The 27,878-nt window shown below is 36.6% G+C and overlaps 6 protein-coding genes across 6 annotated transcripts; 4 read left to right on the top strand and 2 right to left on the bottom strand.

The window, feature by feature from the left end:
- The first annotated feature begins 637 nt into the window (after nt 1-637).
- LOC113322338 (F-box/kelch-repeat protein At3g23880-like) lies at nt 638-4,734 on the top strand. Its single transcript, XM_026570412.1, has 2 exons — nt 638-4,070; nt 4,259-4,734. Exon 1 carries the CDS (start codon nt 893-895, stop codon nt 2,204-2,206), a length of 1,314 nt encoding a protein of 437 aa, XP_026426197.1. The 5' UTR covers nt 638-892; the 3' UTR covers nt 2,207-4,070; nt 4,259-4,734.
- A 123-nt stretch (nt 4,735-4,857) lies between these two features.
- On the bottom strand, nt 4,858-6,379 carry LOC113322339 (ribonuclease 1-like). The gene is made up of 2 exons (XM_026570413.1): nt 5,982-6,379; nt 4,858-5,781 (listed from the first exon to the last, which is right to left on the bottom strand). The coding sequence occupies exons 1-2, from the start codon at nt 6,345-6,347 to the stop codon at nt 5,317-5,319; spliced, it is 831 nt and encodes a 276-aa protein (XP_026426198.1). The 5' UTR covers nt 6,348-6,379; the 3' UTR covers nt 4,858-5,316.
- A 2,806-nt stretch (nt 6,380-9,185) lies between these two features.
- LOC113325206 lies at nt 9,186-10,951 on the top strand. Its single transcript, XM_026573418.1, has 5 exons — nt 9,186-9,407; nt 9,516-9,570; nt 9,892-9,986; nt 10,077-10,352; nt 10,406-10,951. Exons 1-5 carry the CDS (start codon nt 9,186-9,188, stop codon nt 10,949-10,951), a joined length of 1,194 nt encoding a protein of 397 aa, XP_026429203.1.
- Nucleotides 10,952-17,730: 6,779 nt separating this feature from the next.
- Nucleotides 17,731-19,581, top strand: LOC113320398 (F-box/kelch-repeat protein At3g23880-like). The gene has a single exon (XM_026568312.1). It carries the CDS (start codon nt 17,977-17,979, stop codon nt 19,276-19,278), a length of 1,302 nt encoding a protein of 433 aa, XP_026424097.1. The 5' UTR covers nt 17,731-17,976; the 3' UTR covers nt 19,279-19,581.
- Nucleotides 19,582-19,633: 52 nt separating this feature from the next.
- LOC113320400 (ribonuclease 1-like) lies at nt 19,634-21,339 on the bottom strand. The gene is made up of 2 exons (XM_026568314.1): nt 20,878-21,339; nt 19,634-20,259 (listed from the first exon to the last, which is right to left on the bottom strand). Exons 1-2 carry the CDS (start codon nt 21,145-21,147, stop codon nt 19,792-19,794), a joined length of 738 nt encoding a protein of 245 aa, XP_026424099.1. The 5' UTR covers nt 21,148-21,339; the 3' UTR covers nt 19,634-19,791.
- Nucleotides 21,340-24,644: 3,305 nt separating this feature from the next.
- Nucleotides 24,645-26,316, top strand: LOC113325449 (ribonuclease S-2-like). Its single transcript, XM_026573657.1, has 2 exons — nt 24,645-25,001; nt 25,700-26,316. Exons 1-2 carry the CDS (start codon nt 24,687-24,689, stop codon nt 26,174-26,176), a joined length of 792 nt encoding a protein of 263 aa, XP_026429442.1. The 5' UTR covers nt 24,645-24,686; the 3' UTR covers nt 26,177-26,316.
- The last annotated feature ends 1,562 nt before the right edge of the window (nt 26,317-27,878 follow it).

The raw sequence follows: 27,878 nt of genomic DNA, 5'->3' as shown, positions 1-27,878 counted from the left end.
ACCTAACTCAAATACTTCCGACCCAAATCACAAGTTGGACGTCACAGAAGTAAAGTAAGAAAAAGAATAAAATGAAGTGACCTCTGACTCGTACCGAGTCAGATTAAGACCGCGAGTCAGATCCAAATGTTAGTTAGTATTTAAAAATAATATGGCTGGATTTTTTGTTCCATAAGTTTGGTCATCTTGGTGTTTCTTGACTAGTTTTGTTAGGCTAACCCTTATGGGCTAAATTGGAGTGCTAGATTGGCCAAAAAGTGTTGCAAATCAAAAAATAAGTGTTGGAAAAAATTTAACAGTGATAGTTGATAGTTCTCTCACCTAGCAAGTGCTCGCAGTCCAACTATCAGCGAGATTGAAACGCTGAACCGTTCGGCGCTCAAAAAGTGATCTAAACGCTGAACTGTTCAGCGCTGGGAGAAAATTTTCTGATCTAAAGGCTGAGATTTAAAGCACCGAACCGTTCGGCGTTATATGGTGGTCCCGCTGCTAATCTAGCTGCTAGATTAGCCATCCCATAAGACTTAGGAGGTTGCCCATGCTAACGTGAATGGTCAATCTAACAGCTATATATCTAGCCCATAGGACTAAGCCTTAAGAAGGAGAATAAAACGCCAACTGAAGTGAGCCAAACGAACCCTAACAAATGTATAAACTTTTACGAAATCAAATGTGGGATTTTTGTTGTAATAAAAGCTGTAGTGTGTATCTCTTTTATTACGAAATCAAATCAGAGATAAAAACCCTAAGTTTAGAAACATTACAATCAAAGAAAGGGTTTAGGGATTTTTTTTTCAATGAATTGAAAATCGGATGCTGATAATCAAATTTCCAAACTCCATTCAATTTCATCATCTGTTTCAATTTTGGGACTTCTTTTATCAATCAATCAATGGATGGAACTTGTGAGGGGAATCCTAATCCTAACTCTCTAACTGAAGATTTGTTGATCGAAATTCTGTTATGGCTACCTGTAGTATCCCTTTTACGGTTCAAGGTCGTCTGCAAGTACTGGCGATCGATTATTGAAAGCTCAGATTTCATCCATCGACACGCAACTTTCCGAAGCTCCACAAGTAAGTTGGGTAATTTCATCTTTCAATATCGTCCTAAACATATTGATTATAAACCACATTTTTTCGTGCTATCGTCATCGACTAGTGGCGGAGGAGAAGAAGATTATGGGCAATGGAGTTACAAAAACTTGGGAATGTCACCACATTTAAGTGAAGAGAATGAACACGATATGTATGTTACTCATCCTCCTCAAGCAAATATGGTTGGTTCTTGCCATGGCATCATTTGTATTCATGATCCTCATCCTAGAGACATAATCCTTTGGAACCCTGCAACAAAGAAATTTAGATGTCTACCTAAATCATTACCTCTTCTAGAAGAATTTGGTGTATTGAAATCAGAGTTTGTTTTGTTTGGTTTCGATTGCGAAACGCATGATTATAAGGTGTTACAAATCAGTTTTTTCAAAATCGACAACCAAGTGGACATCACTCCCCGAAACAAGATTCAGATATATAGCTTGAACTCGGATTCTTGGAGGTGGTGTATGGATGCCAATTTATATGGCCACTCTTACAAAACCAAATGTGAAAATCAGGGTCGATATCTTAATGGTAGTTATTATTTTTTGGGAAGTAATTTTATTAGAAAACAAAGGATTAGGATGACGGATTCTGTACCATATTGGTATGGTGATCCAGAGGCAGTGGTTCTCTCCTTCAATTTCAGCAGAGAAAGTTTCAGGATGATACCTGGTCCATGGGAAAACCTTGTTTTAGATGTCATAGGAGGTGACCAGGGAAAGATTGTGTGCATTAAAGTTGAACATACCGTTACTAGTGATGTATGTGAAATGTGTGCTTTGAATGATTATGATTACAATAATGGTGCTACAAATGCGGATAATAACGAGTACTCATGGAGCAAACTACATACGTTCACCATAAATTATTCTCACAGCGGCTATGGTACTAAGGCCATTACGAAAAACGGAGCGTTTGGTTTTCTATGTGATATTGGAGGTGGTCTGGTGTTTATCAACTTTCTTACAGAGGAAATAAAGGATATTGAAATTATTGATGCCCCTTTGGAAGGTCTAGGCGATGTGTTTAGAGGCGATGTTTACAAGGAGAGCTTAGTCTCAATCGATTGTGCAGTGCCCAGCAGCAGCAGCAGTTACCTGAAATGAAATCGGTTTCCACACCGTTGACAACTTTGGCATGCATATATGGCGGGGTTTGTCATCCTGCTGTAGGGTAGCTGCTTAATATTATTTTCTTTATATTTGTCCAAGTGAATGATTTCCATTTAGTGTCCAACAACATATATTTTCAAGTATTATTTATGGGATTCTTGGGGCTCTTATCATACTTGGTACCTCTAAACAACAGTTTGTTGATTTGTCTTATTTGATTGCAGTCATTCATTTGTACAGTGTTTTCTTGTTGTTGGTGTTATTCTTTTTTAACCTGAGTATTGCCAAATTAGTTATGATTTTCAATGCAATTGCAAATCTTTGATGTTTCCAGCTTCCATTGGAACCTGATTGCAGGGATGGTTGGAAAGTTTCAGAGGCGAAGATAGAAAGCTAGCTTCAGGACTTCCTGTTGGGAAAGATTTCCCTGGGATCTTTTTCTTCTTCTTTGACATCAAAAAGGTTCCACAAGGTAAAGAGTCCCTAATTTTAGACGGAGTGGAACTTGTCTCTTTTTTTACAGGAAGGGTTGGTCCTGTTCCTCCACCTTGTTGTCTCATGAAATCTGGGGTCTTGTGGATGTCAACTATGGGGAAGGAAAGTCTCTTATACGAAGAATGTGTCTGCAACAAGCTGAAGGTGGAGATATACAAACTTCTGAGAAGCCAACTTATTTGTTCAAGGATACCTCTTACAGCAGGTTGTGTCGGTACTTCCATTTACGAGCCATGAGGGAAAGTATGAGATATAGACAGGAAGCCTTTTAAGGTGAAAATGTGATGGAAGCATTATGAATGGTGCATCAAATCAAGATTTATAATGTGGATATGAAGAGAGAAGAAGAAATCTTGGAAATATAAGATTTGTTTTGTGAGCTTCCGGAGCAGAAAAGAGTATTTCTGAGAATTGTAAGTTTCATGCTTAAGCATTTGGTGGAACAGGATGAGTCTCATGTTGTGGATGATGCTGACTTCTGTCGTCTGGAAGAGCTGCCTAATACAAACACCCCACAGGAAACACGGCTAAAGTACATGCTCCCTGGTGTTCTGGATCTCCTGACAAACAATTGGGTCCATCCAAGACATAAGGTGAATATAAGACCACTACTTTTTTGGGGGAGGTTCTTTCACGCCTCCGTCTAGGTGCAAGTACTACCACAAATACGAGAATCCTGGTGCAGAACTATTCGGCTCCATGAGTTGACAAAGTCTCCCCCATTTCTGATATGATGTTTATTCGGAAAATAGATGTTGCTGGATATAATAATGGGGCTTGGAGTTCCTTTTGTCATCAGCGGCAACAGTGATTTGTTCTAAAGATACCTATCTACATGTAAGTTTTCTGTTTAACATTCGTCTTTTTCATTATGGTGAACAGATTTTATTCTCTGATGATTTTGTAGAATGTCTACTACCATGTCTAAGTGCTGATGGTATGGTGTACACTTATGACTTTTGACATTCTGCTAGACATTGTTGTAATTCTGCTATACGAATACAATATGCATTATGTGGTCTGATGCCATTGAGATTATTGATATCCTTGTCTTTCCCCGTCCTACATTTAATCCTCGCAGTGATATCTGTTTTAAATTTAGAACCCAGTACTTCTATATCTGTGTTTTAGAGCTCAGTAATTATCGACCCTCGGCTGAATAAAAGTTCTACGTACTTTTAGTGATTATCATTAGTCTGCACGCCAGGGGTTTTGTATTTTGGTTCCATTGCAGGTTGCTGCTTGGCCTATAGGTCACCACCTCGAATACATTAAGCCCCTGGGGGTTCTTATGCGGCTGTGCCGCTGCATAAAACAAGTAAATCAGTAAGGTTTACTCTGAAAACCCCTGTTGTCCGAAAAGGTAATTTTCTAACGATTTATGGATGCAAAGCTGTGTTTTCGTGTTTTATTATTGTAGATTCAGAATATATAGATGTTAATGTTAAAGGGAGAACTGAAAAGACTCGAGGCATATTTTTACGGTTAATAGACTTGTAGAGCCTTCATTTTCTCTTCTAGAGTGTCAGCTCATAATCTCTTTTCGCATAGGTACATCTCTGGTCTGTTACTCCTCCTCCTGGTCTCGCGAAGGTCGATATTCCGTGGATGTCCACTGTGAGGAAGGGAAATCTGCCGTACAAAGAAGTTAGAAGCATATTGAACAAGCTGACAGTGGAGCAATACTGTATTGTAAGAACCCAGCTTATTGATTCAGTGATCACAACCCCGTCCAGGCATTACGTCTGTGATACTCAGCAAACCTGTGACGGTGCCAGCTGTTTGTCCTTTGTGTGCTTTTCTATATTGTGAAGTTTCTGTATATCCCCATTATTTGCGTGAAAGACTAGGCAGAAGATTATGACTGGTGCCTCTAACCAAGATTTGGACCACGGATAATCTGATACGAGGAGAAAAGGAAGATTCTTGGAAATATACCATTCATTTGTGAGCTTTCAAACCAGAGAGCGTTTCTGACGATTGTTCGTTTCAATGATATTGTGGCGAATGTTGATGCAGTGTGTTTATTACTGTACACAGTTGGTAAGGAGTTGGATGAGTACTCCAGCAATTCATGTATTTCTAGTGATGTTTACTTGGATGATCGTCTGAAACACATGGTGGCAACACATCCCCAAATGGAAACACGGCTTAAGTTCTTGATCCACAATGCACTGAATCTTCATTTAACAATTGGGTCAAGACAAGGCATAGATATCAGGTGCAAGACCTGACAAGGCCATCAATCAATAAATCCATCCACAGCGATTCGATGGAGATTGGGGAAAAGGAAACCGGGTTGATAATCACGACTTACAGTGTTTGCTTGTCAGCAATGGCAACAATTGACCAATCTTAGATGCTAACTGTGGTTGTTGGCGAACGTTTGTTTTGTAGTGTGGTGAGTTAAAGACCAATGAAAATTTAAGCACAAGAGAATTAACAAGAAGAAAGATATATTTTTTCTGACATTAAACTTGGAAAAATTACAGAAAAGACAACATCCAATTTTTCAGCCAAGCCGGTACATGCTTCTTTATTCTTATCCCAAACTTACTTACTACTAAAGACCCACATACTACATGTTTTTTTCATGCCATAAGAGAACCCTATATCTTGAGACCAGCCATATGGCCGGTGCAGTTGTGCCCTTTCAGCGGAGACTGAGAATGATGAAGCCTAGCCAGATCTCCTTTGCGGATGGTAACCTGGATCTCAAACAACAGTTGGTCACCTTTACTGTTAAATAGGCATTTCATTAAGGGTTTTACTCCGAGTTCCCGTGTTAGAACTTCAGAAGCCTGGGTGACATTAATCTCTCCCTTTACAATTAATCCCAGTTGAGCAAATTGGCCATAAATGTCTCCTAACTGGTCGAAGAGATTGTCCGTGTTGCGAAAGTAGTCTACAGTGGAAAGTTGAGAGAAAACTCCGTGATTATCCCATTCATGGGTCCAAAATCTCCACACTGAGGTCTTCCTGTCAACTTCCTTTGGACCATTACCACTTGGGACGAAATAAGCATATAACCAATCATTGTACAGTTTATTGACTAGAACTCTTTCATTTAGCAACTGCAAAACGAAATAATTTATCATCATTCACAACATACTGGATATTAAAGAAACAAAAATTCTTTACAGTTAAAAGAAAGAAACCAAGAGAAGAAAAAAAAAACCCATGAAAAGAATTTTGGTGACTAATTAAAGAGTAAAAGACTGGATCAAAAAAATTTGAACAAACTTTAACTTAAGAACAAACTGTAAAATTATACCTTGGATAATTCGATATCTTTGCGTGGACTCGGAGGAGCAGGCTTAGGGTTTCGACCAAAATTCAGCCAAAGGCCATGTATTGTAAACCTATTGGGCAAGTCCTCTTTCCATTTTTTGTCACATTTCTTGTTATAAGCTGGAAAGTTGCATAACGATTTAGAAAATTGCAAAACTAAACTGAAGTTTGTGAAACCTGCAGTAGGAGCAGGAGCTGCATTTGTTCCATCTTCATTTATGCTGAATTGTTGTAAATCTGATGATGAGTTTGAGAGTAAGGATGGACTAGAGAGTGAATGTAGTGATGATGAGGAGGGTGAGACGGTGATTAAAGCTAGAATAAGAAGAAGAAATATTGAAGGCTTCATTTTGTGAAAACAGAGTAAGCTATTGAAGAATATCAGAGATTTCAAGGTGAGTGAATTTCTTCTTGGGATGGCCTGGTATTTATAATAGGGAAAGGAGAGGATCATAGGACGTACCCGAGTGCACAATAAACATGCATTTTTGAACCGTCAAATCATTGAATTATAGAGATGTTAATAACTGAATGCGAAATCCAACGATTCAAAACTATACATACTCACAGTGTTGTTTTCTAGGGTTGGTTACAGCTTATATATTTCTAGGGAGGTTCAGAAAAAAAAAAAATTAATACCATTGATTTTTGGTTCGGTTTCTGTTCTGGATTTTAATCTCTGATGCAGTCACTGAACAGCATTTCCGTAATTAATTAATCTTACCGGCTATAAAGTACTGTTGCGCATAAAGGAGGAGTAGGTATTGATCACATTTGTGATCTTACCATATTATGTGATAATAATGTGGAAATTTGATGAACTCAGAAGCCTAAAATAACTAGCCCTACATTATTAATTAATGTTTACAGTGACAGCCAACGAAGAAAAACAGTAACACGCGAAATTGGACTAAAAGTTGAAGATAATAAAACTGACAACTCTAAATTATACTCCATATGGTATGGATAGTAATTGGGATATGATTTTGATGTGTAACCACTATACCTGCAGATTGATATATGCATGAACCTTTTTTTTTTTTGTTGTTGCTGAAGACTAATCACAATTATAATTATCCTTTTCTAACTTCTTTTTCTTCCTTTTCTGCATCATATTCATCCAAAATGATTCACTATTTGCATTTCGAAAAATGGATTAATGCAGTGGATTCATAACTTCTTCAAAACAAGTGTGCTTCGGGTTAGCAATTCGGTGAGCCACAAAGCCTAGGTCCACGGATCGACATGGCTTGCTAGCTAAATTTTTTTTTCTTGGGAGTTTAATTAATTACACAAAATTGGTCAAAAAGACCAAAACACAAAATTCCTGGGTCATATAGATTCTTAGCTTTTGATACTGTTTATATAGCCAAAAATCAGAAATATTCTTTTTATATAGCCAATTTGGATATTTGGCCCAGGAAAATTAAAAAAAAAATGTCTCTTACCTAAAATACCCCTAACATTTTAAAACCTTTCTTTTCAAAGAGAATTTATTTCTCTTCCCTTCCCGCAGAGCTCTGCAGAACCTCCTCTTCCCTTCCCACAGAGCTACCTCCTCTTCCCTTCCCACAGAGCTCTGCAGAAATCGGCAATTCAAGTGACGGATAATCTTGTCCTTCTCAGCTAGTTCATTCTTCAACTTGGAAACATCATCTTCATATGTGTTTTCTTCTTCATAACCAAACAAGAGCTCTGCAGAACCTCCTCTTCAGCTCTGCAGAAATCGGCAATTGAGAGCTCGTTTTTTTCTTCAGATCTCGTTTATCAATCATGATGATTAGCGATTGTTTAATACGTTTGTAGAATCCAAGTTTCATCTAATCGAAGTTTCATTAATTGGAGTTTCATCTAATCGAAGTTTCTGAGTTAGTTTTGAAGCAATTGAAGTTTCTATAATAGCGTCGAATCGGTAAGTTTCAATTTGTCCAATTGAAGTTTCTCTGTCGATTTTGAAGCAATTTTTAGTTGTTGATGATTAATTTTTTATTTTAGTTGTTGATTTTGAATATCCAGGGTTTAGTTGATTACGTGACTGGTAAATTTTTCAATTTGTCAATTATTTGGGTTTGTCTCGAATCATGTTTTCTAGGGTTTAGTAATCTGATTTTCAATGCAATATACACAGGTGTGAAGTTTGTGTGTTCAATTGTGATGTGAACTGAATTAGTATGTACTGCTGCTAATTTGTTTACATATTATCAATTGAATACATCCAGATTCAGAAGATTTGTTTTTATGTACTGCTAAGATGGATCGTCATTTTCTCTGTGTGGTTATCCGGGGTACCGATGCGTGTCCATACCAAGTTACTACGAAGTCAACAGTTGATGAGTTGAAGGCGCATGCCTGTTCTTATTGGAATATCATTTTACCGGACTCAATTCAGTTTGTATTTGACTATGAGGGGAGAAGCAATGTTGTTGACAGTGATGTGAAGCTCTGTTCTTTCTTGTCATTGTGTATTGTTAACCAGTTGTCTTTCTTGGATCTTCGTTTATTTGAACGTGTTTCTCTTCGTGCTCCTGATTTTGTTCGTGAACCTACTACGAGCGAGTTTCGTTTAGCAACATGCTCTAGCAGATATCAATTGGTTAATCCTTGTCATCTTCCGAGCAGCAGTAGAATGAGCGAGTTTCGTTTAGCACCAGACCCTAGCAGAGCTCAGTTGGTTAATCCTTGTCATCTTCCGAGCAGCAGTAGAATGAGCGAGTTTCGTTTAGCACCAGAACCTAGCAGAGATCAGTTGGTTAATCCTTGTCATCTTCCGAGCAGCAATAGAATGAGCAAGTTTCGTTTAGCACCAGACCCTAACAGAGCTCAGTTGGTTAATCCTTGTCATCTTCCGAGCAGCAGTAAAGTTACTCCTACATCTACAATGGCGGAGTTGCTTTTAGCTCCGTCACCTATTCCTTCCTCTCAAGAGCTTGTTTCTTCTTAAGATATCCCCATGTCTCAAGAACGTACATACAATGGAAAGTTGGCAATTAAAAGATCTTGCAAGGCGGCTGAATGGGACTTTATTATAAAAGGTGTTGGTCAAGATTTTTATGGAGGACGAGATGAAGCTCATATTGTTGTTGAGAAATATAACCATTTTTTTGGTCGCAAGGTGAGAGTCGTCAAGAGCAATCCAGAATGATATACAGTGGAATGTTATTACAAGGACAAATTGGAATGCGACTGGATGTTCCATGCAGCTCCCAAGACTTCCAATGTGAAGGGTCACTTATTCCTCAAGGCCTATAACGGGGAACATAAATGTTGTGCTGGTTATAGTGATGGAACAAAGGATGATCTGGTTACGCGCAAACTTATCAAGAGTTTGATATTTGAGAAGATTGAACAGAATCCCGACAAGAAAGCCAGGGATATTGTTAGAGAACTCAAAAGTGATTATGGGTTGGAAGTGAGCTACGATCAGGCGCATGCCGGGAAAGAATAATGTTTCAAGGAATTGTATGGAGAGGACATTAAATGATACACTGACTTGAGATGGTGGTGTGAAGCCGTGAAGAAACACGATCCAGGTAGTAGGGCTGATTTAGTTGTTGAAGGTGGCGAGTTTAAGAGTTTGTTCTTAGCCTTCGATGCTTGCATCTCTGGTTTCGAATATTGTCGCCCGATACTGTTCTTGGATGCAACTTTCCTAACTGGAAAATTTAGGGGTTGTCTTATGGCGGCTACCGGGAAGAATGAGAATAATGATACGTCTTCTTTTATTTTTGATGTCATAAAAAAAAAATTTATGTCAGATTATCACTGGATGAAACCGGTTTCATCCTTAACTGGTGAAGTCAGACTAGAGAATGAAACTAGTTTCATTCTGTACAATAGCAGTTTCAGTCAGTTTGATATGATTTTTTCTTTTTGTGTTTGTTTTGTTTCTGTAGGAATATTTCCTCTGGCATATGGTATCGTATCAGCTGAAACTGTTGAGAATTGGCATTGGTTCTTGAAGAAACTAGAATCTATCTTGGGTCCTCGTGTACTAACTTTTATTTCGGATCGCCATGAGGGTTTGATCCAAGGGATTTGTGATGTTTTCCCAACTTTCTATCATGCTTGGTGTTACCAGCATTTGAAGAATAATGTCCGCAGTAAGACCAACAAGAAAAAGGGAGAGCATTGTGCTGCAATGGGTTTGTTCAAAGAATGTTTCTATTCATCGACTCATGAAGGCTTTGATCAGGGTATGCAAAAGTTGAAGGATATGAGATGTGATGGTCTTCACAATTTCTTGAGTGAGATTCAGTGGAATGTTGGTCCAATGCACATTGTATGGGCTGTCGTTACGGCGACATGTGTTCAAACATTGCAGAGTCCTTTAACTCTTGGATCAAGGAAGCAAAAGGTATGCCTATTTCAACACTTGTTAACTGGATCAGACTTAAAATTATGGAACAGATGAGTACAAGGAAGAGGAAGGGGGCGACGTATAAAGGATTCATTTGTCCCAGGCTAGAGAAAAAAGTGTTGGCTTCCATTCGTGCTGGTGTCCAGTGGAGAATAACCAAGTCTGGTGACATGGAGTGGGAAGTTTTTGATGGAAAGCACACGCATGCTGTTAATATTGCGAAGTTTCAGTGCAACTGTAGGGTTTGGTTTACTGAGCAGTTCCCTTGTGATCACGCTATTGCATGTATGCATTCAAATAACATCAATGTTTACGAGTACATTAATCCGTATTTTAGCATTGCTAGCTTCCGTGCTTCGTATGATCGTCCTATCAAGCCCATTCCTGATTACGACAAGCCTATTGATGTTGCTACTGGAGATCTCGTGAACCCACCAACTGTCGTAGGAAAAAAACATGGTAGCCCGAAGAAGAAGCGGATTCCTAACACAAGTAGTGCGAGTTTCAAGAGACCAATTACGTGCGGTAACTGCCATACTCATGCACATCATAACAAGACGACGTGTCCTCATCCTCCTGCGAAAAAGCAACGTTAAGTACCTGTTTAAGAACATCTCCATGCTTCATTTCTTTTGTGTAGCTTTTTACCATGATATCTTTTATTAGCTTTTAACCATGATACCTTTATTAGTTTATTCTTCTCTGCAGCCTCTTGTTGCACATTTAAGATTCATTTACCTTGAATTATATTTTTGCAACTAGTATTTACCTTGGATTGTTTCTTTTGTTCATAAAAATATATCTTATGGAATTATTTTTTCAAGTATTTCTCTTCATTTTTATAGTATATATCTTTTAGTCTTATGTTGATTGTTTAATTGTACATTCCCTTCAGTTTTTCACTGTAAAATTTGAATGTTTGCGAAGATTCAAATTTAATTGTACAGGATGTAACCAGTTTCATCCTGCCTATTCTGGAAAAAATGAGATTTTTGGCCAGGATGAAACTGGATTTCATCCATCACATATGGACAGAAAAACTATTTTTTGTCAACCTGCACACTCTGAAAACAGTTTTTATACAGGCTTTGATGTAACCAGTTTCATCCAAGCCTGGTTACAATCTGACAAAAAAATTGAAGTTTTATACAGGCTAGGATGTAACCAGTTTCATCCAAGCCTGGTTACATTTTCAACCTGCAAATTTAATCATTTCTGGCTAACATATTCAAACACAACCATCATGAAATTGAAGCATATGCATTTTTCAGTAAAAGAGTTCATATTTTAATTAAGACGAATCCAAGGATCACAACTGTATGCGAAGACATAGTTCAACAAAAAAAAAAGTACTACCAAATGAACTACATTAATAAAAAATTTCTAAACAACCTAAACACATCAAACTTTCCAACAGCTATTCTCATCAGTTAGGATTTCATATGCCAGATTGATTCGTCTTGTGCCCATCTCCTCTCCAATAGTATCTTTGCCTTCAAAGGAGTAGCCGTTTTTCATTTTTCATTCCATGTAGTAGATAACATACATCATCGAATCATCACTGCAAGACAAAAGAATATGTAATGTCAGTTTAACAATCTGGAAAAAAAAATGTAATGTCGGTTCAAACTTCGTTTCAATTTGTATGTTATAATCTTAGTTCAAAGAGTTAACGACCTACCTTTCGCACTGTTGTGGACAATCTGATTGAACGACGACATCAACGTCATCATTTGAGCTTCTTTTAAATAGTTTGAAGAACCTAGGCGAGAATTGTAATGTGTCCAAGTTCTTCCATGGATGTCAAGTTGAAGCAATGTGAAATGTTCTTTCTCATTCATCATTGGGATGAACAAGTGTTGCGTTTCGACATCAATCTTTTGCAGCGTCCAACTCATCTCCCGCAATGACATCAGCCTGAATACAAATTTGAATCAAAACCAGTTAATCCATATTTTTTAAATTGATGAAACTCAATTACATCCTGTGATTAATGCTAGATGAAAACCAGTTTCTGCAGGTATCATATGAAACCCAGTTACATCCTATATATAATAGCTAGATGAAACTCAGTTTTATCCTACACAAGTGAGAGAATTATATTTCAAGCAACAGATGCAAGCCAGGTACATCCTACACTAACTTAAAATTAAGTTATATGAAAACAAATTGCAGACCTAAGTTCATTCATTTTAAAATGTAGTATTCACAATGTTTACCCATGCAAGCGCGCTGAGAAAGATTGACTTGGAGTATCCTTTGGTATCACCGCCATATTGAAACAATTGTCTCCATTTTCGATTTTAAACTCCAAAATAGTGTTCACCAATGGCCGATTGAAAAAATGTTGCTGGATGTGTTCTCCACTGATACATACACCTCCATTGGACTTCCAAACGCAGTCGCTGCATTTAAACAAGTTCATATAATTTAGTATAAACTTAGCAGTACTTTTACAGAAATAAGAAAAGTAGAATGAAAAAAAAATAACAAAAGAATGCGGATACGTACCTTACTTTTCCAGTTACAAAGTACTCCTTTATTAACTTCTCTTCAGCTTGTCTTATTCCGCTCATCAAGTAATTTTTCCACAACTTGTTGTTCCTTGTTAACTTCCTCAACTTATCGTCCTTCTGCTTCTTCTCTGCACGCTCATCATCATCTGATACAAACTTGTTATTTCTAGCCCTTTTATATACGTTCTTCACTCTATTCTCAAGCGATCCAATAACTTCCAGAGGTTTTGCTGCGACAATTTCTTCTTGGTTGATTTGTGATGCAGGAACTGGTGCTAGAGGTTCTGCTCTAGGAACTGGTGTTACAGGTTCTGCTTCGGGAATATTGTCAGCTTCCTCCACAGGTTTGTTCATCTCTTGAGAGGAACCTTGCTGAGTTCCCGGTTGAGGCTTGAGTTGCGCTTTCAAGGCTTTCACTTCACTTTGCAAGTCTGAGATTGTCTTATCATTTTCTTCAGACTCATCCTCCTTTGCTTCCAACTTTGTATTCCTTGCTTCCAACTCGTCATTCAAGTGACGGATAATCTTGTCCTTCTCAGCTAGTTCATTCTTCAACTTGGAAACATCATCTTCATCTGTGTTTTCTTCTTCATCACCAAACAAGCATAGTTGTTTCTCCTCTTGACTCCAGCTACCAACAAAGTCAACAACCTGCAAACACATAAAATTTATCACAACACATGATGTAACTGGGTTTCATCCACTAATAACACAGGATGAAACTTGGTAGATAATGGGTTTCATCATTTTATAACATAAGATGTAACTGGTTTCATCCAGTTATAATAGGGGATAGAATTTTAAAAATGAATCTAAACAACATCAACACAAGATGTAACTGGATTCATCCAGTTATAATAACAACAAGATTTTTACCTCACTGCTTGAAAGAGTTTCAATCTTCCCCTCAATTTCGCAAGATACTTTATACAAGTCCCATCTTGCAAACCTTGGCCATGAATCACTGTTGTCTTTCCTGTTAATGCCTTTCATTTGCTCAAAAATCCATAACTGCAAAAACAAAAATATATTCAAAAGATAATATATAAGATGTTACTCACTGCATGATACATTTAACGTAAGAAAAAAATATATTCAAAAGATAGAAGACGATACTCACCAGCAAATAGAAGCTGCAACCATTGATAGAGTATGGTGTCTCGTATACAACTTTAACACTTTGCATTAAATGCTCGTGAATGAGATCGGGCCAAGATACTTTGTTAATGGTGTCGATTGACTATAGGCAGTTCAAATACTTGTAGTGGACATACATACCTCCAGTGTTTATGAAGAATATTGTACAGAACATGAACAACAACAAAAGTTTCGCCAAGTCTTCTTCTGTTCCTTCTTCATTCATAGCAGTATGTATTCCTTCGACAATGTATTTCTTATCCAACTTGTCCCCAGTATTCTTCTCTTTCCTTTTCTTCTCTTTGGCTCCAGCCTTCTTCTTTTCATCTTTCTTTTTCTCCTCTTCATCCCTTCTCTTTGGCTCAAGAAAGTACTTTTTGTAAAATTCAGAAGTTTTCAAACTTGGGTCTTCTTTTGGTCCATAAATTTTCTTATCTTGTTCACTCATACGTATTATCTGCATTTTGAAAACAACAGCAAGATGATTTGCATCCGTCTTGAAAACTTGATCACCAATCTTGAATGCCAACTCTTTCGGGTCAAAATTTCTTATGATGAACTCTAACGCCCTTGGAGCTTTGCTATATTCAGCCTTTCCCACCTTACCTTGTTTGATCGCCTTACTAAAGTTCCAGAATTTAGTCTTCCTTAACACAGCCTCTTGTGCTTCAGTAAATACCAGTTTTTCCAGCACTTCAACTGTCGATTTAGGTTTGATCGGAACGTTTTCTTCCCTTCCTTTTTCTCTAACTTGTCTTCATCCATTTCGGCATCCACAAGTTCCATATCCCCTGTGCTAGACTCTCCGCCCACTTTCACATCATGCTTATTCTTGGATGTAATTTCAGCAACAACACTCTTCTTACTTTTCTTGCTACCGCTTCCTGCAACAATTTGGATGAAACCAAGTTTCAGCAGGTTTCAGAATAACTGATTTATGGCATGAAGCTAAAATAGGACCTAACTTTAATACAGATCTTCAAAAGTTAAATTTAAAAAGTAGCAAAATCCTGGATATATCTGATTTCATCCAGTCTTAGTCTGCTGAAACAATATACACTGCAAACTAAACCTGGATGAAATCAGTTTCATAATAGTGTAAACCTGCTGAAACAGTTGATATAACCAGATTCAAGCCAAGATGAAAACCAAATTACATCCAATCTCACTTCAAGCAATTTAACAATTAAAAACAATTAAATAACAAGATGCAAACCCATTTAATCATTAATTTAATTCCACCAACAAGTCATTTACATTCTAACTTAAAATTTGATCAAACCCAGTTTCAAACACCTACTGAGCATCACTTCGTAGCCAAATGCAAACCCAGTTTCGTTCAATCCATAACATAGATTTTCATACATCCCATTCACAACATACTAATAGTCTTATATTAACCGCAGATGTATCTTTAAACCTGAACGAAACTGGTTTCATCCAGTGTTAATCTGCTTGAAACAATATACACTGCATATTAACAAAAGATGAAACCAGTTAAATCCTGGTTTAAACCCTGCTGAAACAAATCAGATACCCAGATCCAATTTCACTTCAACCAATTTCACAGTGAAACAAATCAGTTACATCCTGTTTTAAACCAGATGTAAATTAAAACAACCAAAATGAAAATTAAAACAACCAATTCAAAAATTTAATCATGCAATTCTGAAATTAATAACAAAAAAGAGTTAGGGTTTGAAAACTTTCGAGTTATAGGAGACATTCTGTGGAAACTAATTGAAACACTAACTCTCCAAATACACACTGAAACAGATCGATTGAAACCCTAAAATCTCCCAATACACTGAAATTATTGAAACCCTAATTCACTGAAACCATTTTTGTAGAGTTAATTGTGTATTAGAGACGGAGGATGAAAACAGTTTCTAGTATTGTTGATGGTGGGGTTGACGGTGGATGAAACTGATTCCACTCAATTTGTTGTGAGACAGTGGATGAAAACGATGAAATTGAAGAGAAGATGAAAACGATTTCTGGTAACTGGGAATGAATATGAAGATGATGAAAACGATTTCTGGTGTGGGGATGAAGATGAAGGACGGGTTTTTGTGAAGAGAGAGGAAGATCGTGGGTGGTTTTGATGAAAACGTGGGGTTAGAACGGTTACAAAAGGGTAGTAATGTCTCTCCACACTAAAAATATTTCATTGGCTATTTGATCCAGACCAAATTCTAACTGTCCATTTGTCCCAGAAAAAGAGCCTTTTTGGCTATATGACCCATTTTCTGAAAAACAATAGGGTAAAAAAACAACAACAGTATTAATACCTTTTATATTTATAGAAACATTCAATTAGGGTGTCAGTTGAGTTGATTATTGTTATGAGTACTGTAGAAAAAAAGGAAAAAAAAAAACATCGTAGGTGGTCTGCTGTGTTGGAACTGGGAGGAGAAAACAGGAGACAGTAGAGGTGAACGAAAGAAAGAGATAAAAGAAACTGAAAACGTTTTTTCACAAAGTTAAAGACTTGAAGTATTTGTATAATTTATTTTAAACCCTTCAAATTTATATAACTAATGATTCAATCCATATTTTCAAAATTTTAACGAAAGCCCCTTATCATTGCAAGGATTTTTGTTGCCCTGGGCTTTTGTTGCCCGCAAGTGGAGTTTTGCTTGCTTGCCTATCAGGCCCGGCCCTGAGCTTAGTTAAAACCTTAACTTACTAATTGTTTATTTTTTTTATGACTCAACTCATTCGTGTGCGTCTGACTCAGGTTTATTATGTTTGAACTTGACTCTTTACATTTGATTAAAATGTCATAAAATACTAGAGTTTATCATTAGATTAACTTTTTTGATTCCAGTTAGACATATGCTATCGAGTCAGGTACGAAATGATACTGTACTCGAATTACTAAGTTAGACTTTGAATAAAAGGTCAGAAGATGAGAAAAACAAAAGATCTGACATTTAACTCGCCCTGAGTCAGATGTCCACTAAAGTATTTTCAGTGTTTTGCTAAAACATCTATTTCCCTGAAATTGTAGAACAACAAAACATGGTCTAGAGTATGTTTCAAACTTAATTACCATGAAATTCCATGATAAGTCTTTCCTTTCCTCCCCCGGATATTGATTCCGGAATAAGAAAACAAATGATTTGACAGTTGTTTGACCCCGAGTCAGATGACGATTCGGATTCAAATCGGAAGTCAGACCATAACAACCATGTTGTTAATTAAGAAGAAGATTAAAATGCAAAAAAAGCGAGCCAAACGCGCACTAGTGTGGGATTTTTGTTGTAATAAAAGGGGACTGGACTAGTGTAGTGTGCATCTGTTTTATTAGGAAAAATCAAATCAGAGATACAAACCCTAAGTTAGACTTTGAATAAAAGGTCAGAAGATGAGAAAAACAAAAAATCTGACATTTAACTCGCCCTGAGTCAGATGTCCACTAAAGTGTTTTCAGTGGTTTGCTAAAACATCTATTTCCATGAAATTGTAGAAAAACAAAACATGGTTTAGAGTATGTTTCAAACTTAATTATCATGGAATTCCTTGCCTCCCCCGGATATTGATTCCAGAATAAGAAAACAAATGATTTGACAGTTGTTTGTCCCCGAGTCAGATGACGATTCGGATTCAAATCGGAAGTCAGACCAGAACCAACTGGTGTTAATTAAAAAGGAGAATAAAATACAACAAAAGCGAGCCAAACGCGCACGAGTGTGGGATTTTTGTTGTAATAAAAAGGGGACTGCACTAGTGTAGTGTGCATCTGTTTTATTAGGAAAAATCAAATCAGAGATACAAACCCTAAATTCCCAAACTCATAATCCATTCCCAAGCAAAAATTAGGATATCACAAACAAACAAATAAAGGGTTTGGGATTTTATTGATGAATTGATAATCAAATTCCCAAACTCCATTTGATTTCATCATCCATTCACGATCCCAAATTTCATCATAATTCAATTTTGTGATTTTTTTCTATCGATCAATGGATGGAAATAGTGAGGGAAATCCTAATCCGAATTGTCTAACTCAAGATTTGTTGATTGAAATTCTATTTTGGCTACCTGTAGTATCTCTTTTACGATTCAAGTGTGTCTGCAAATACTGGCGATCGATCATTGAAAGCTCAGATTTCATTCATCGACATGCCACTTTCGAAAAATCCACAAGTAAGTTGGGCAATTTTATATTTCAATATCGTCCTAAACATATTAATAATTGCGATTTCAAACCATATTTTTTCGTGTTATCGTCGAATCGTGGTAGTGGTGACGGCGGAGAAGAAGATTATGGGCAATGGAGTTACAAAAATTTAGGAATGGCACCACATTTAAGTGATGAGGATGAGAATGAAAGGTATGCTTATTATAATCCTCAAGCAAATATGGTGGGTTCTTGCCGTGGCATTATTTGTATACATGATCCTCATGTTAAGGATATTATCCTTTGGAACCCTGCGACTAAGAAATTTAGATGTCTGCCTAAATCATTACCTCTCCTAGACAAATTTGACGTATTTCTGGTAGAATTTGTTTTGTTTGGTTTCGACTGCGAAACACATGATTATAAGGTCTTACAGATTAGTTATTTCAAAAATGAAGTTGACATCGCTTCCAAAAACAAGGTTCAAATATACAGCTTACGCTCGGATTCTTGGAGGTGGTGTATGGATGCCAATTTATATAGTCATGCTAGTAAACCCGATTGTATGAATCAAGGTCGGTACCTTAATGGTAGTTATTATTTCGTAGGAAAGAATTTTCACACAAATGAAACGAGGGATAATTTCTGGAGTTCAACAGTGGGTCTCTCGTTCAATTTCAGCAAAGAGAGTTTCAGGATGATACCTGTTCCACACAACACCAATCGGTTAGATGTCATAGGAGGTGATCAGGGAAAGATTATTTACATTACTTTTGTAACAAACAGTACTGCTGAGTATATTAATGAAGCATATGAAGTGTATGCTTTGAATGATTATGATTACAGTTGTAGTGTTACAAATGTGGAGAATAACGAGTACTCATGGAGTAACTTGCATAAGATCACTATTACTCATCGTTACGGTCACGGTGGTCCTATGGCAGTTACAAAAAATGGAATGTTTGGTTTTCTACGTGGTTTGTACGGTGGTCTGGTGTTTATCAATTTTCTTACAGAAGAAATGAATGATATTGAAATCGTTGATGCTTCTTCGGAAGGTTTGGGTCAAGTGCTTAGAGGCGATGTTTACAAGGAGAGCTTAGTCTCAATCGATAGTTCACTTCCCAGCAATAGCAACAGTTAATAGAAACGAAATCTGTTTTGACAGCATTGGCAACTTTGGCATGCATATATGGTGTGGTTTGGCTTATATCGGTTTTAGCACTGCAGGACGGCTGCTTAATATTATTATCTCGTAAATGAATAGTTTTCATTCTATATCAACCACATATTTTTATAAATTTTATGGGATTCTTCGGCCTTTTTACATACGTGTACCTCTCTCTAGACAACAGTTTGTTGATTCGTTTTATGTGATTATGGTCATTCATCTGCATATATAGTGTATCCTGTTGGTAGTGTTGTTACGTTTTCGGCCTGTGTAACGCTAATCCGCTATGAATTTCAATGCAATTAGATATCTATGATTCTATATGAACTGTAAATAAATCATAACTGTTTTGACAAGCTGATTCCGCCAGGAATGAAACATCGATCCCTTATTAATAATAGAAGTAAATTCACCATCTGGTTACAACATATTACTAGAAAGTATAGGACCCTTTTACTCAATAGTACTCATAATATCTCAACTCAATTAGTTTACCTTGAGACTTACAATGTCACTGGTGCAGCTCCCTCTAAAGGTGGGATTAAAGTGATTTAGTCTCACTAACGTAGCCCGGTCATATAAAAACTCCACCTCATATAGGAATTCTTCCCCGAATTGGTTAGCGATACACTTCAGTTTAGGGCTGAATCCTCCAAGCATGATTGTCAGGGTGTTCATGACATCATTGAGATCAATCTTTCCTCCCGGCATTATAAGCCCATCTTGCTGGAACCTTGCATAGATATTCCCAACGCTGCTGAATAAATTGGAAGTTGTGCGGAAATATTCATGAACAGTCAGGCCGGTGAATATACCATGTTTATCCCATTCCGACTTCCAAAATCGCTCTGCGGCAGCTCGTCTGTCAGCATCTTTGTTTGAACTTTTGTAGATCACATGCGCATCAACCCAATCTCGATAGAGCCCATTGCGAAGAGTCGCGTCACTTATTATCTACAAAGGAACCATAAACACAAGAAATTATTCGCAAATCAAAAAAGACCAACCATTATAGTACTTCTTTTGATAGGCTAGCAACATGTAATTCTAAAAAAATAAAATAAACCTCTTCCTCCGGTCACACAATTGAGTTTCCTTTCTGTTCTTTTTTCCCGTCACACAACATTTCTCATACACTCGTTTTTATTTTTGTATGAAAAGTACATTAAATTAAGAAATGTAGTAGGAAAATAAATGGGAGAAATCAGTGTGTTTGCAGTTTCTTTTCTGCGTCATCTGCTGCAAACATAATTCTATTGCGATTCTCCAACATTCACCCCACCCTCTACGTATATTAGCTCTATCTGTCCCCATTGAAATTACAGTGTATATAATTATATCAGAAAACCACTTTTGTTAAGTCACTAAGTTACTGAAACTTTTCTTAAGTCACTAAGCTAGTTACCTCCAAAGTCCAAACTTAATGAGAAATCACTAAGTTACCTCCAAACTCAATGAGAAATCAATCCTTTTACAACATTATATTGGCTACATACTAAGAACTCAATTAATGATAAAAAAAAAAAGAGACCCCATGAAAAGATTTTATAAGGAAAGAAAAGGATTTGATACCTCAAACAAATTGAATTTTTTTGCAGAGGATTGCTTCACCCCATACCAATCATTCTCCCACAACCCATGAATGCTAAATGTTGTAGGAAGATCTTGCTTCCACTTAGGATCACATGAATAGAAACCTGGAGTTCCCTGACAATTGCATAAAGACCTAGTAAATTGAACTGCTAATATATAATACTTGAATCTTCCTGCTTGAGAATTGCAAATAAAAATGCTATTGGAGAAGACAAGGAGGAGAAGAAGAACTGATGTAAATAGCTTCATCTTTTTTGTCTGAAGAAAATTTGTTGTAAACTGATGAGAAAGAATGGATTGCAAATGGGGGATTTTATAGTTTAGTTTGATGTGACTAGGTATTCAACTTTATAATCAATGATCATGTTACCATATTATCTTTACAGTAAAAATCTTTTACTGAACAAACAGATGACTAATTACGAGTCTTGAGTCTAATCATTTTTTACTAGATCAATTAGGAAAATGATCATATTACTATCGGAAAACGACGCCATTTATCTACCGATAACTTAAACCCAGTTGGGTTTAGAGGAAACTTCCTACGCTCATTCCTTAGTTCCTAGGATTCATCGCCACCTACTACTCTAATTAATCTCTTAGGAGGGGGATTGAATATTTGAATGAAGCATTGTTGTACCATGTGCCTAGCCATTCCATTTCTAACTAAGCTTACCATTTTCTTCCTCAATCATCTAATGCAAAGTCTCTACCTGCTGCAACCTCTTCTCATTTTGAGATAAAGGGTCTTTAACTGGTCATTCTATTTAATATCTTCCATCCACTCAACTGAAAAGTTCATTCACTGCTATTAAGATAGAAACTGTATCGTTAATCTAAGCATACTGGAATTAGCTAGTATTCCTCTTCATTCACATTATAGTAATACCAAAATTGATTAGAATACAAACTGGAATTAATGAATCACATGCCTTGGACTTAATCAATTTCATTATAGTCACAACTATCTTTATCCTGGGTTCTTGTTGTTTATAACCATTGGATTGTGACCAATACCCGCATTACTACCAAACATGTTTAAAGAGAACACAGGAGATAAATGTACTTTGGTTCTGAATTTTTTTGATCTAGTTGATAGTATCATATATAGAATCTTGCTCAACGAAAGAGTGAAAATTGATGCATATCTACTTGCCATAATTGCAAGCCTAGTAAGAAACAACGATAACTACAAAGTGAATTAGGTGGAATATTATTAATTCACAACAAAACAAGTTGGAACTATATGTAGTACAAGAGTACTTTTTCTCTCTTTTCTGAATCATCTTTTATGTAATAAACTGAATACACTTTCCATCATATTTAAGAGAAAGGTAGGTCATTCTTTTAAATACAACACCGAATCCACACACCACCCGAATTTCGCTGTAATACCATCTTAAAGTCTACGAGTATCCATCTCTAAACCAATTGGCAATGAGTTGAGCGGTTCGTCCATATTATAGTTTAAGTTAATTAAGAGGATTATAGCGATGTGTGACTATTGTCTTTTCACTTATATTTTAAGTTAATTAACCGCTTTTGTCACTTGTACACCCGGGGTGTAGGACAGTGCCTATACTGACCGAGGTGTTACCTTCTGATTTAGTCATTCGTCTATGTACACATGTTGCCGATGAACTAATAACTCGTACGTAGGTGCACGTGTGAGGTCCAGTGACTGGCCTTATCCGTGAGGGGGCGTGTGAAAGAACAATAGTCCCAAATCGCTATAGTCCGTTTAATTAACTTAAAATATAATATGGATGAACCGCTCCTCTCATTGCCAATTGGTATTGAGTTGAATGTTTGGAGACTTTAACAATATCGAAGCACATTCGACACAAGAGCCTGTCGAAAATAAAATTTTGGCCGGAATTAGAAAAGCCAGAATGAAAAATATATGTCAAAGTCTTTTACAAAATAGTTGATCCCTCCCTATCTTGGCATTATGTGTTCAAACAGAGTGCCACAATGTGTGTTGCCATTCCACGTAATCACCTGCACCAAAACAAAATTAATAACTGATGGCACCCGTCCACAGTTAAAGGCATGAGGCTCCATTTTGAGAAAGCTAGCTAGAACCAAATTTTTAAGACAAAATAATGTTCTAATTATCTAAACTAGTAGTAAGTTGGTTGTGTACAATGCATGTGATGCATTAATTTCGGTTTGATTTTTACTTTGAGAGCATATTTTTCTAAATAAAAAAAGTAAATAAATGAATTTAATTTTTAGAAAAATTATTAATTTAATCAGATCTTATTTATATTTGTTTTATTTTAGTAATTCTTTTCTTTTTCTTTCATCATAAGCCTTATAATAAACAACGATAATTACAAAGTGAATTAGGTGGAATATCATTTCTCTCATGGAAGGCTCGAGGTTCGGTTTCCAGAATGCTACAACTGGAATTTCAAGATAAAAATGTCCTAATTTATCTAAAGGGTTAGTAGATTGATTGTGTACAATGAATTAGTTCGACTGTTCGAGTGAACCTCATGTGATGGAGTTTCAATTTTAGGATCCTATGCAGTGGGTGGGTATAATTGAATTCAGTTGAACATCAAAATCATATAATTGGTATCCTCCCAAAAAATTGGTTAATGTGGCCGGTAAAGAGATTAATGTGGCCGGTAAAGAGATTCGAACAAAGTTCTACTTCTATGATGCCACTTTGTTGACGCCAATTCTTTTCGTGGATGCCAAAAGTGACCCATTACAGGAGAATTATTAATTTACTGCCTGATAATTAGGAGTTTCAAACAAATATTTGTTTCAATATTCGTAATTGCATGTAGATGTCATCATGTGCTTGTGCAAAAAAATATAGCATGCAGCATTATCCCCACCCCCACTAACCATAAGATGGAACGGATCATGGATGAAACCCTTTTCGAACCTTGGCACGGAAATGGCACATACCCAACTATCAACGGGAACTACGGCTACCAACCAAGTACCAAGAAAGTAGAAAGCTACGATGTTTATTGCGAGGTGGCTAGAGTCTAGTGAGCGAACTTCTCAACTGAGTAGATGAAGCTATTTAATAGAGTGACCAGGTAAGAGAGACACATTTTCTTCCCACGAAACCTACGTGTCATTTCATTACTGGTTCACGATTGTTGTCATCTCGAAACTTGTTCATGGTTATTCAGATAGTACCCATTGTAGCGTTGTTTCTAGGATGGTTATCAGTAATGGTTATTCTCATCAAGGTTAGTATCACTATGTAGTGGGTAGGCATAAATGAATTCTGATTAACATTAAAATCATACCACATTAAGTAATAGGGTGTTTGTTTTTTTCTAGTACGTCGTTTTTCTACCTTTCCACTTGAAAACATTAAACGCGACTTGATCGTGACTATTGCCTAGTTGAATAATTAATCCCAAACCTTAAACCTCAAAGCCTCAAACATTAAAAGATATATGTTTGTTGTCACTAGCTAATTATCCCAAACCTTAAACCTTAACATGCATGTCAACGTCATTGATAGTGGGAAACAGAAGTCATTTGTAATTAACTGAGAGAAGGAGAGGATGCTGATCACCAGTAATGGACAAGTGTTAAAAGGAGATTGTGATGCATAACAAAAACTTCCTTTCAGTTTATAAATTATTTGATAGTGTTAAGAGGAGTATGCTACTTCGGGTAAACAGCGAGTAGGTAAACGTTATGGATACAAACAATAATCACTCTATAAATACCCTTGTTAACTCTTGTGTGTTGATTGTCCCATTTCATTCATTCTCTCTAGCTGCAGATCATCTTCATTCTAGTTCAAGATGAAGCAATATTTCTCATTTCTCCTTCTCCTACTACTCTTTTCAACTTTTATTTCATCAATTTTATCATTATCTATTCACAATATCCAACAAAATGAGCCTGCAACTACAACTCAGACAACTGTTAGTTTCAACAATTACAGTCTGGTGATTCAGTTTCCCAAGTCCTTGTGTGATAACCCGAAGTATGGAAGAAAATGTGATGGCCTATGGAAACTTGAGCTACCAAACAAGTTTACAGTACATGGTTTGTGGCCAAACTTTGGAAGCAATCGCGAGCCGGCTGGTCCAGGGGTGAAACTCGATGTACATCAGGTATACTTTTTAAAAGTTTGTTCAATTTTTCCTGTCTAGTACGTTATTATCCGGTCTGTCACTAAATTAAATTATATTCTCATTGCTACTCTCTTTATTGCTAATGTTAAGTATTTTTCTTTTTCTCTGTTCCTTGCAGTTGTTTTTGCTTTGTTTTTTGTTTCTTAACAACATGTTTGTTCAATCTTCTCATTGCTTTTCTCTTTATTGCTAAAGCTCGGAATTTTTGTTTCTCTGTTCCTCCCAGTTGTTATTGTTATTGTTTTTGTTTTTGTTTTGTCTTTTTTCTTCCTTAAGAACAACATGCACCATCTCTTTGTGTGTTGAATATTACAAAGAAAGAAAAAGAGGAAGTTCCTTGTATACATGCTTCAAAAGAAAAAGGTTATTCTACAAAGTCTGTTCAAAATTCTTACTTGATTTTTCTTCTTTATGAAGAATTTATTTTTCAAGAATTCTTGTCATTTAATCAATTTCTGTGTTCAATTATGCTCAGTATTACAAATACATAGAATAAGTTTATTCGGATGGAATAAATTTACCACGACGGTTTTCCATTTCATTCAACACAATCTAATTTAACTGCTAGAGAACTGTTAATATGTAGGCTTGAGGCTGGGTGCTCATTCATCACCAGTCAAAATCTTTATTTATCAAGTAAATGGTCAAAGTCTTAGTTAATTTATTTTGTTTTGCAGTTGATCACCAAAGATAAAATACTGGCAAATAATCTCTACAACAGCTGGCCAGATGTGTACTTTGATTCCAAAGGTAAGGGTGGTACTGTAAAGCAAAATTTGAAGCAACAAGCAGCGTGGGAATTTTGGGGCCGAGAATGGAAAAAGCATGGTGATTTGTCCGGGCTATCTCCCGAAGACTACTTCAGAACAACATACAGTCTTTATGATGATCTCGAAAACATTTATGAGGATTTTAAAACAAATGGATTAATCAATATGCAAGGAAGAATCAACGTTAATCTTGCATCGCAGAGGCTAGAAATAATACTTCATGGAAAACCATTTATCAAATGTGTCACCAACAAATTGAATATGGAATTGTTAGCAGAGATCCATATTGCCTACCGGCGATCTGATCTCATGAGGTTACCACACAGTGATAGTAAGTCCAGAAATCATAACTGCAGCAGTGATATTGCTTATCTCAGGGTCTAATGGTCATCTTTGTTTAGGTTGAGATGTTATGGTTTTCTAAGTCCATGTCTTTAGTTTTCTTTATGTGAGACTCTTGTAATTAACTATGGGAGTCAGGAATTTTAATGATGATTAATTATTATTGTTATTTGTATGTTAAACTATTACATCACATAAAGAAATTCAATAATAGGTTACAGATTCAAACCCTCTACTTATTTATCGCTATCCTCTACTTCATGTTCAAAATGTCTTGCCGGGAGTTCCTTTTCTGTCAAAGTGAATCATTTGGAGTTGGTCTTCCGCAATAACTAGTTCAGTATCAAATTTAGGCTTTTAGCTTACTCTGTTATTATGCTGCTTGGTACATTCTATCCCACTCACAACCTTAATTAGTACGTATTTGCGGCTTTGATCTTCCTGCATTTGTGCATCTCTTATCCATGGTAAATACTTACCGAGTCCCCAGCTCATAATTCCTCTGTTCACCAGAGAATACCGAGTCTGCTGCAAAAAAAAACTCTACCATTTAACAGGTTCATGTGATATTTGAGCATTTTGTGTAGAATAATAAGTCGTCCGACGGCACCAAAGTAGTTACGGTATTCACCAAGCACTCCGAATCCTTGCAAGACTGTCAATTTTCATATCATCCTGCTATCAACTAGTAGATTACATGGGGCGGTAACTTATGATGGTTCTTTGGCAGTTTGGATGCCTGAATGTTTAGAAAGTTCAAGATATTATAGTTATTGCCACATCATATAGGTGTTGGAAAAGCAAATTTCTAGTCACAATACTTTTCAGCTGCAACTGAAAGCTATAATTTAGTGCTGCAAAATGGAACTTGGATTATATGCAGAAGTAGGCCTGGTCTGGACCCTCACTTTCATTTCTAGGCCACTTTTTTTATTTCTTGCAAAATTAGGCAAGTTAAACGGATTCCATCCACTTTAACCATCTCGGTCAATTTATCGCGTTGACTTGTCAATATCTCGCCAAAATATCATATAGGGAGATCTCATACATGTGGTAAGATTACTGAAATGTCCTTCACACGTGTGTGTTAGTCACACTAGATAAGATGTCCACGTGTTGCTAAAATGGGCTTTTTACAAATCTAAAAAGACCTAAAATGCATTCATTCAGTTCCTCCTTTCATGTTCTTCTTTCTATCTCTGTTCTTTACCAGCCGCTTCCGAAAATAAGAGAGATTAATATAGAAAATCTAGGGTTTGAGATGATTAGAGAAAGATAGTGGTAGCTGCAGAAAGGGTGGAGGATGTTGAAGGCGAGCTGAGAAAGGTGTTTCGATTGTGGTTGCGAGCTAAAAAAGCGATGCGTTGCAGTTGATTTTTTTTTTTGTCTTAAAAGTTGCAATTGCAGTTGATTTGAGATATGGTGATGAAATACAAGCAGTTGATGGTGGATTTGATTTGGGTTTGTGTCGAATTTACAATCTGACTCTAGTTGGAGATGTTACAACTTTTTTTTTAGGGATTTGTGGTTATCTGCATTTGAGATGAAATTGATAAGGAATTGAAATGATTTTTGGTGATGTGTTTGCTGATTGAGACTTGGTAGAGGATATTTAACAATTTAATTATGATGACAAGATGGAGACAGGAGTGGTTGATGTTGAATTAATGAAATGATAGATACAAGGTCGTGAAAGGGTGGGTTTCATAGAATTGGAGACTCGAGCAAAATCAGTGAAGAAATG

Source organism: Papaver somniferum, chromosome 11, assembly GCF_003573695.1.
Source record: "Papaver somniferum cultivar HN1 chromosome 11, ASM357369v1, whole genome shotgun sequence".
Classification (NCBI taxonomy): domain Eukaryota; kingdom Viridiplantae; phylum Streptophyta; class Magnoliopsida; order Ranunculales; family Papaveraceae; genus Papaver; species Papaver somniferum.
The sequence above is the reverse complement of the archived record's forward strand: the minus strand, read 5'-3'. Positions and strand labels throughout refer to the sequence as shown.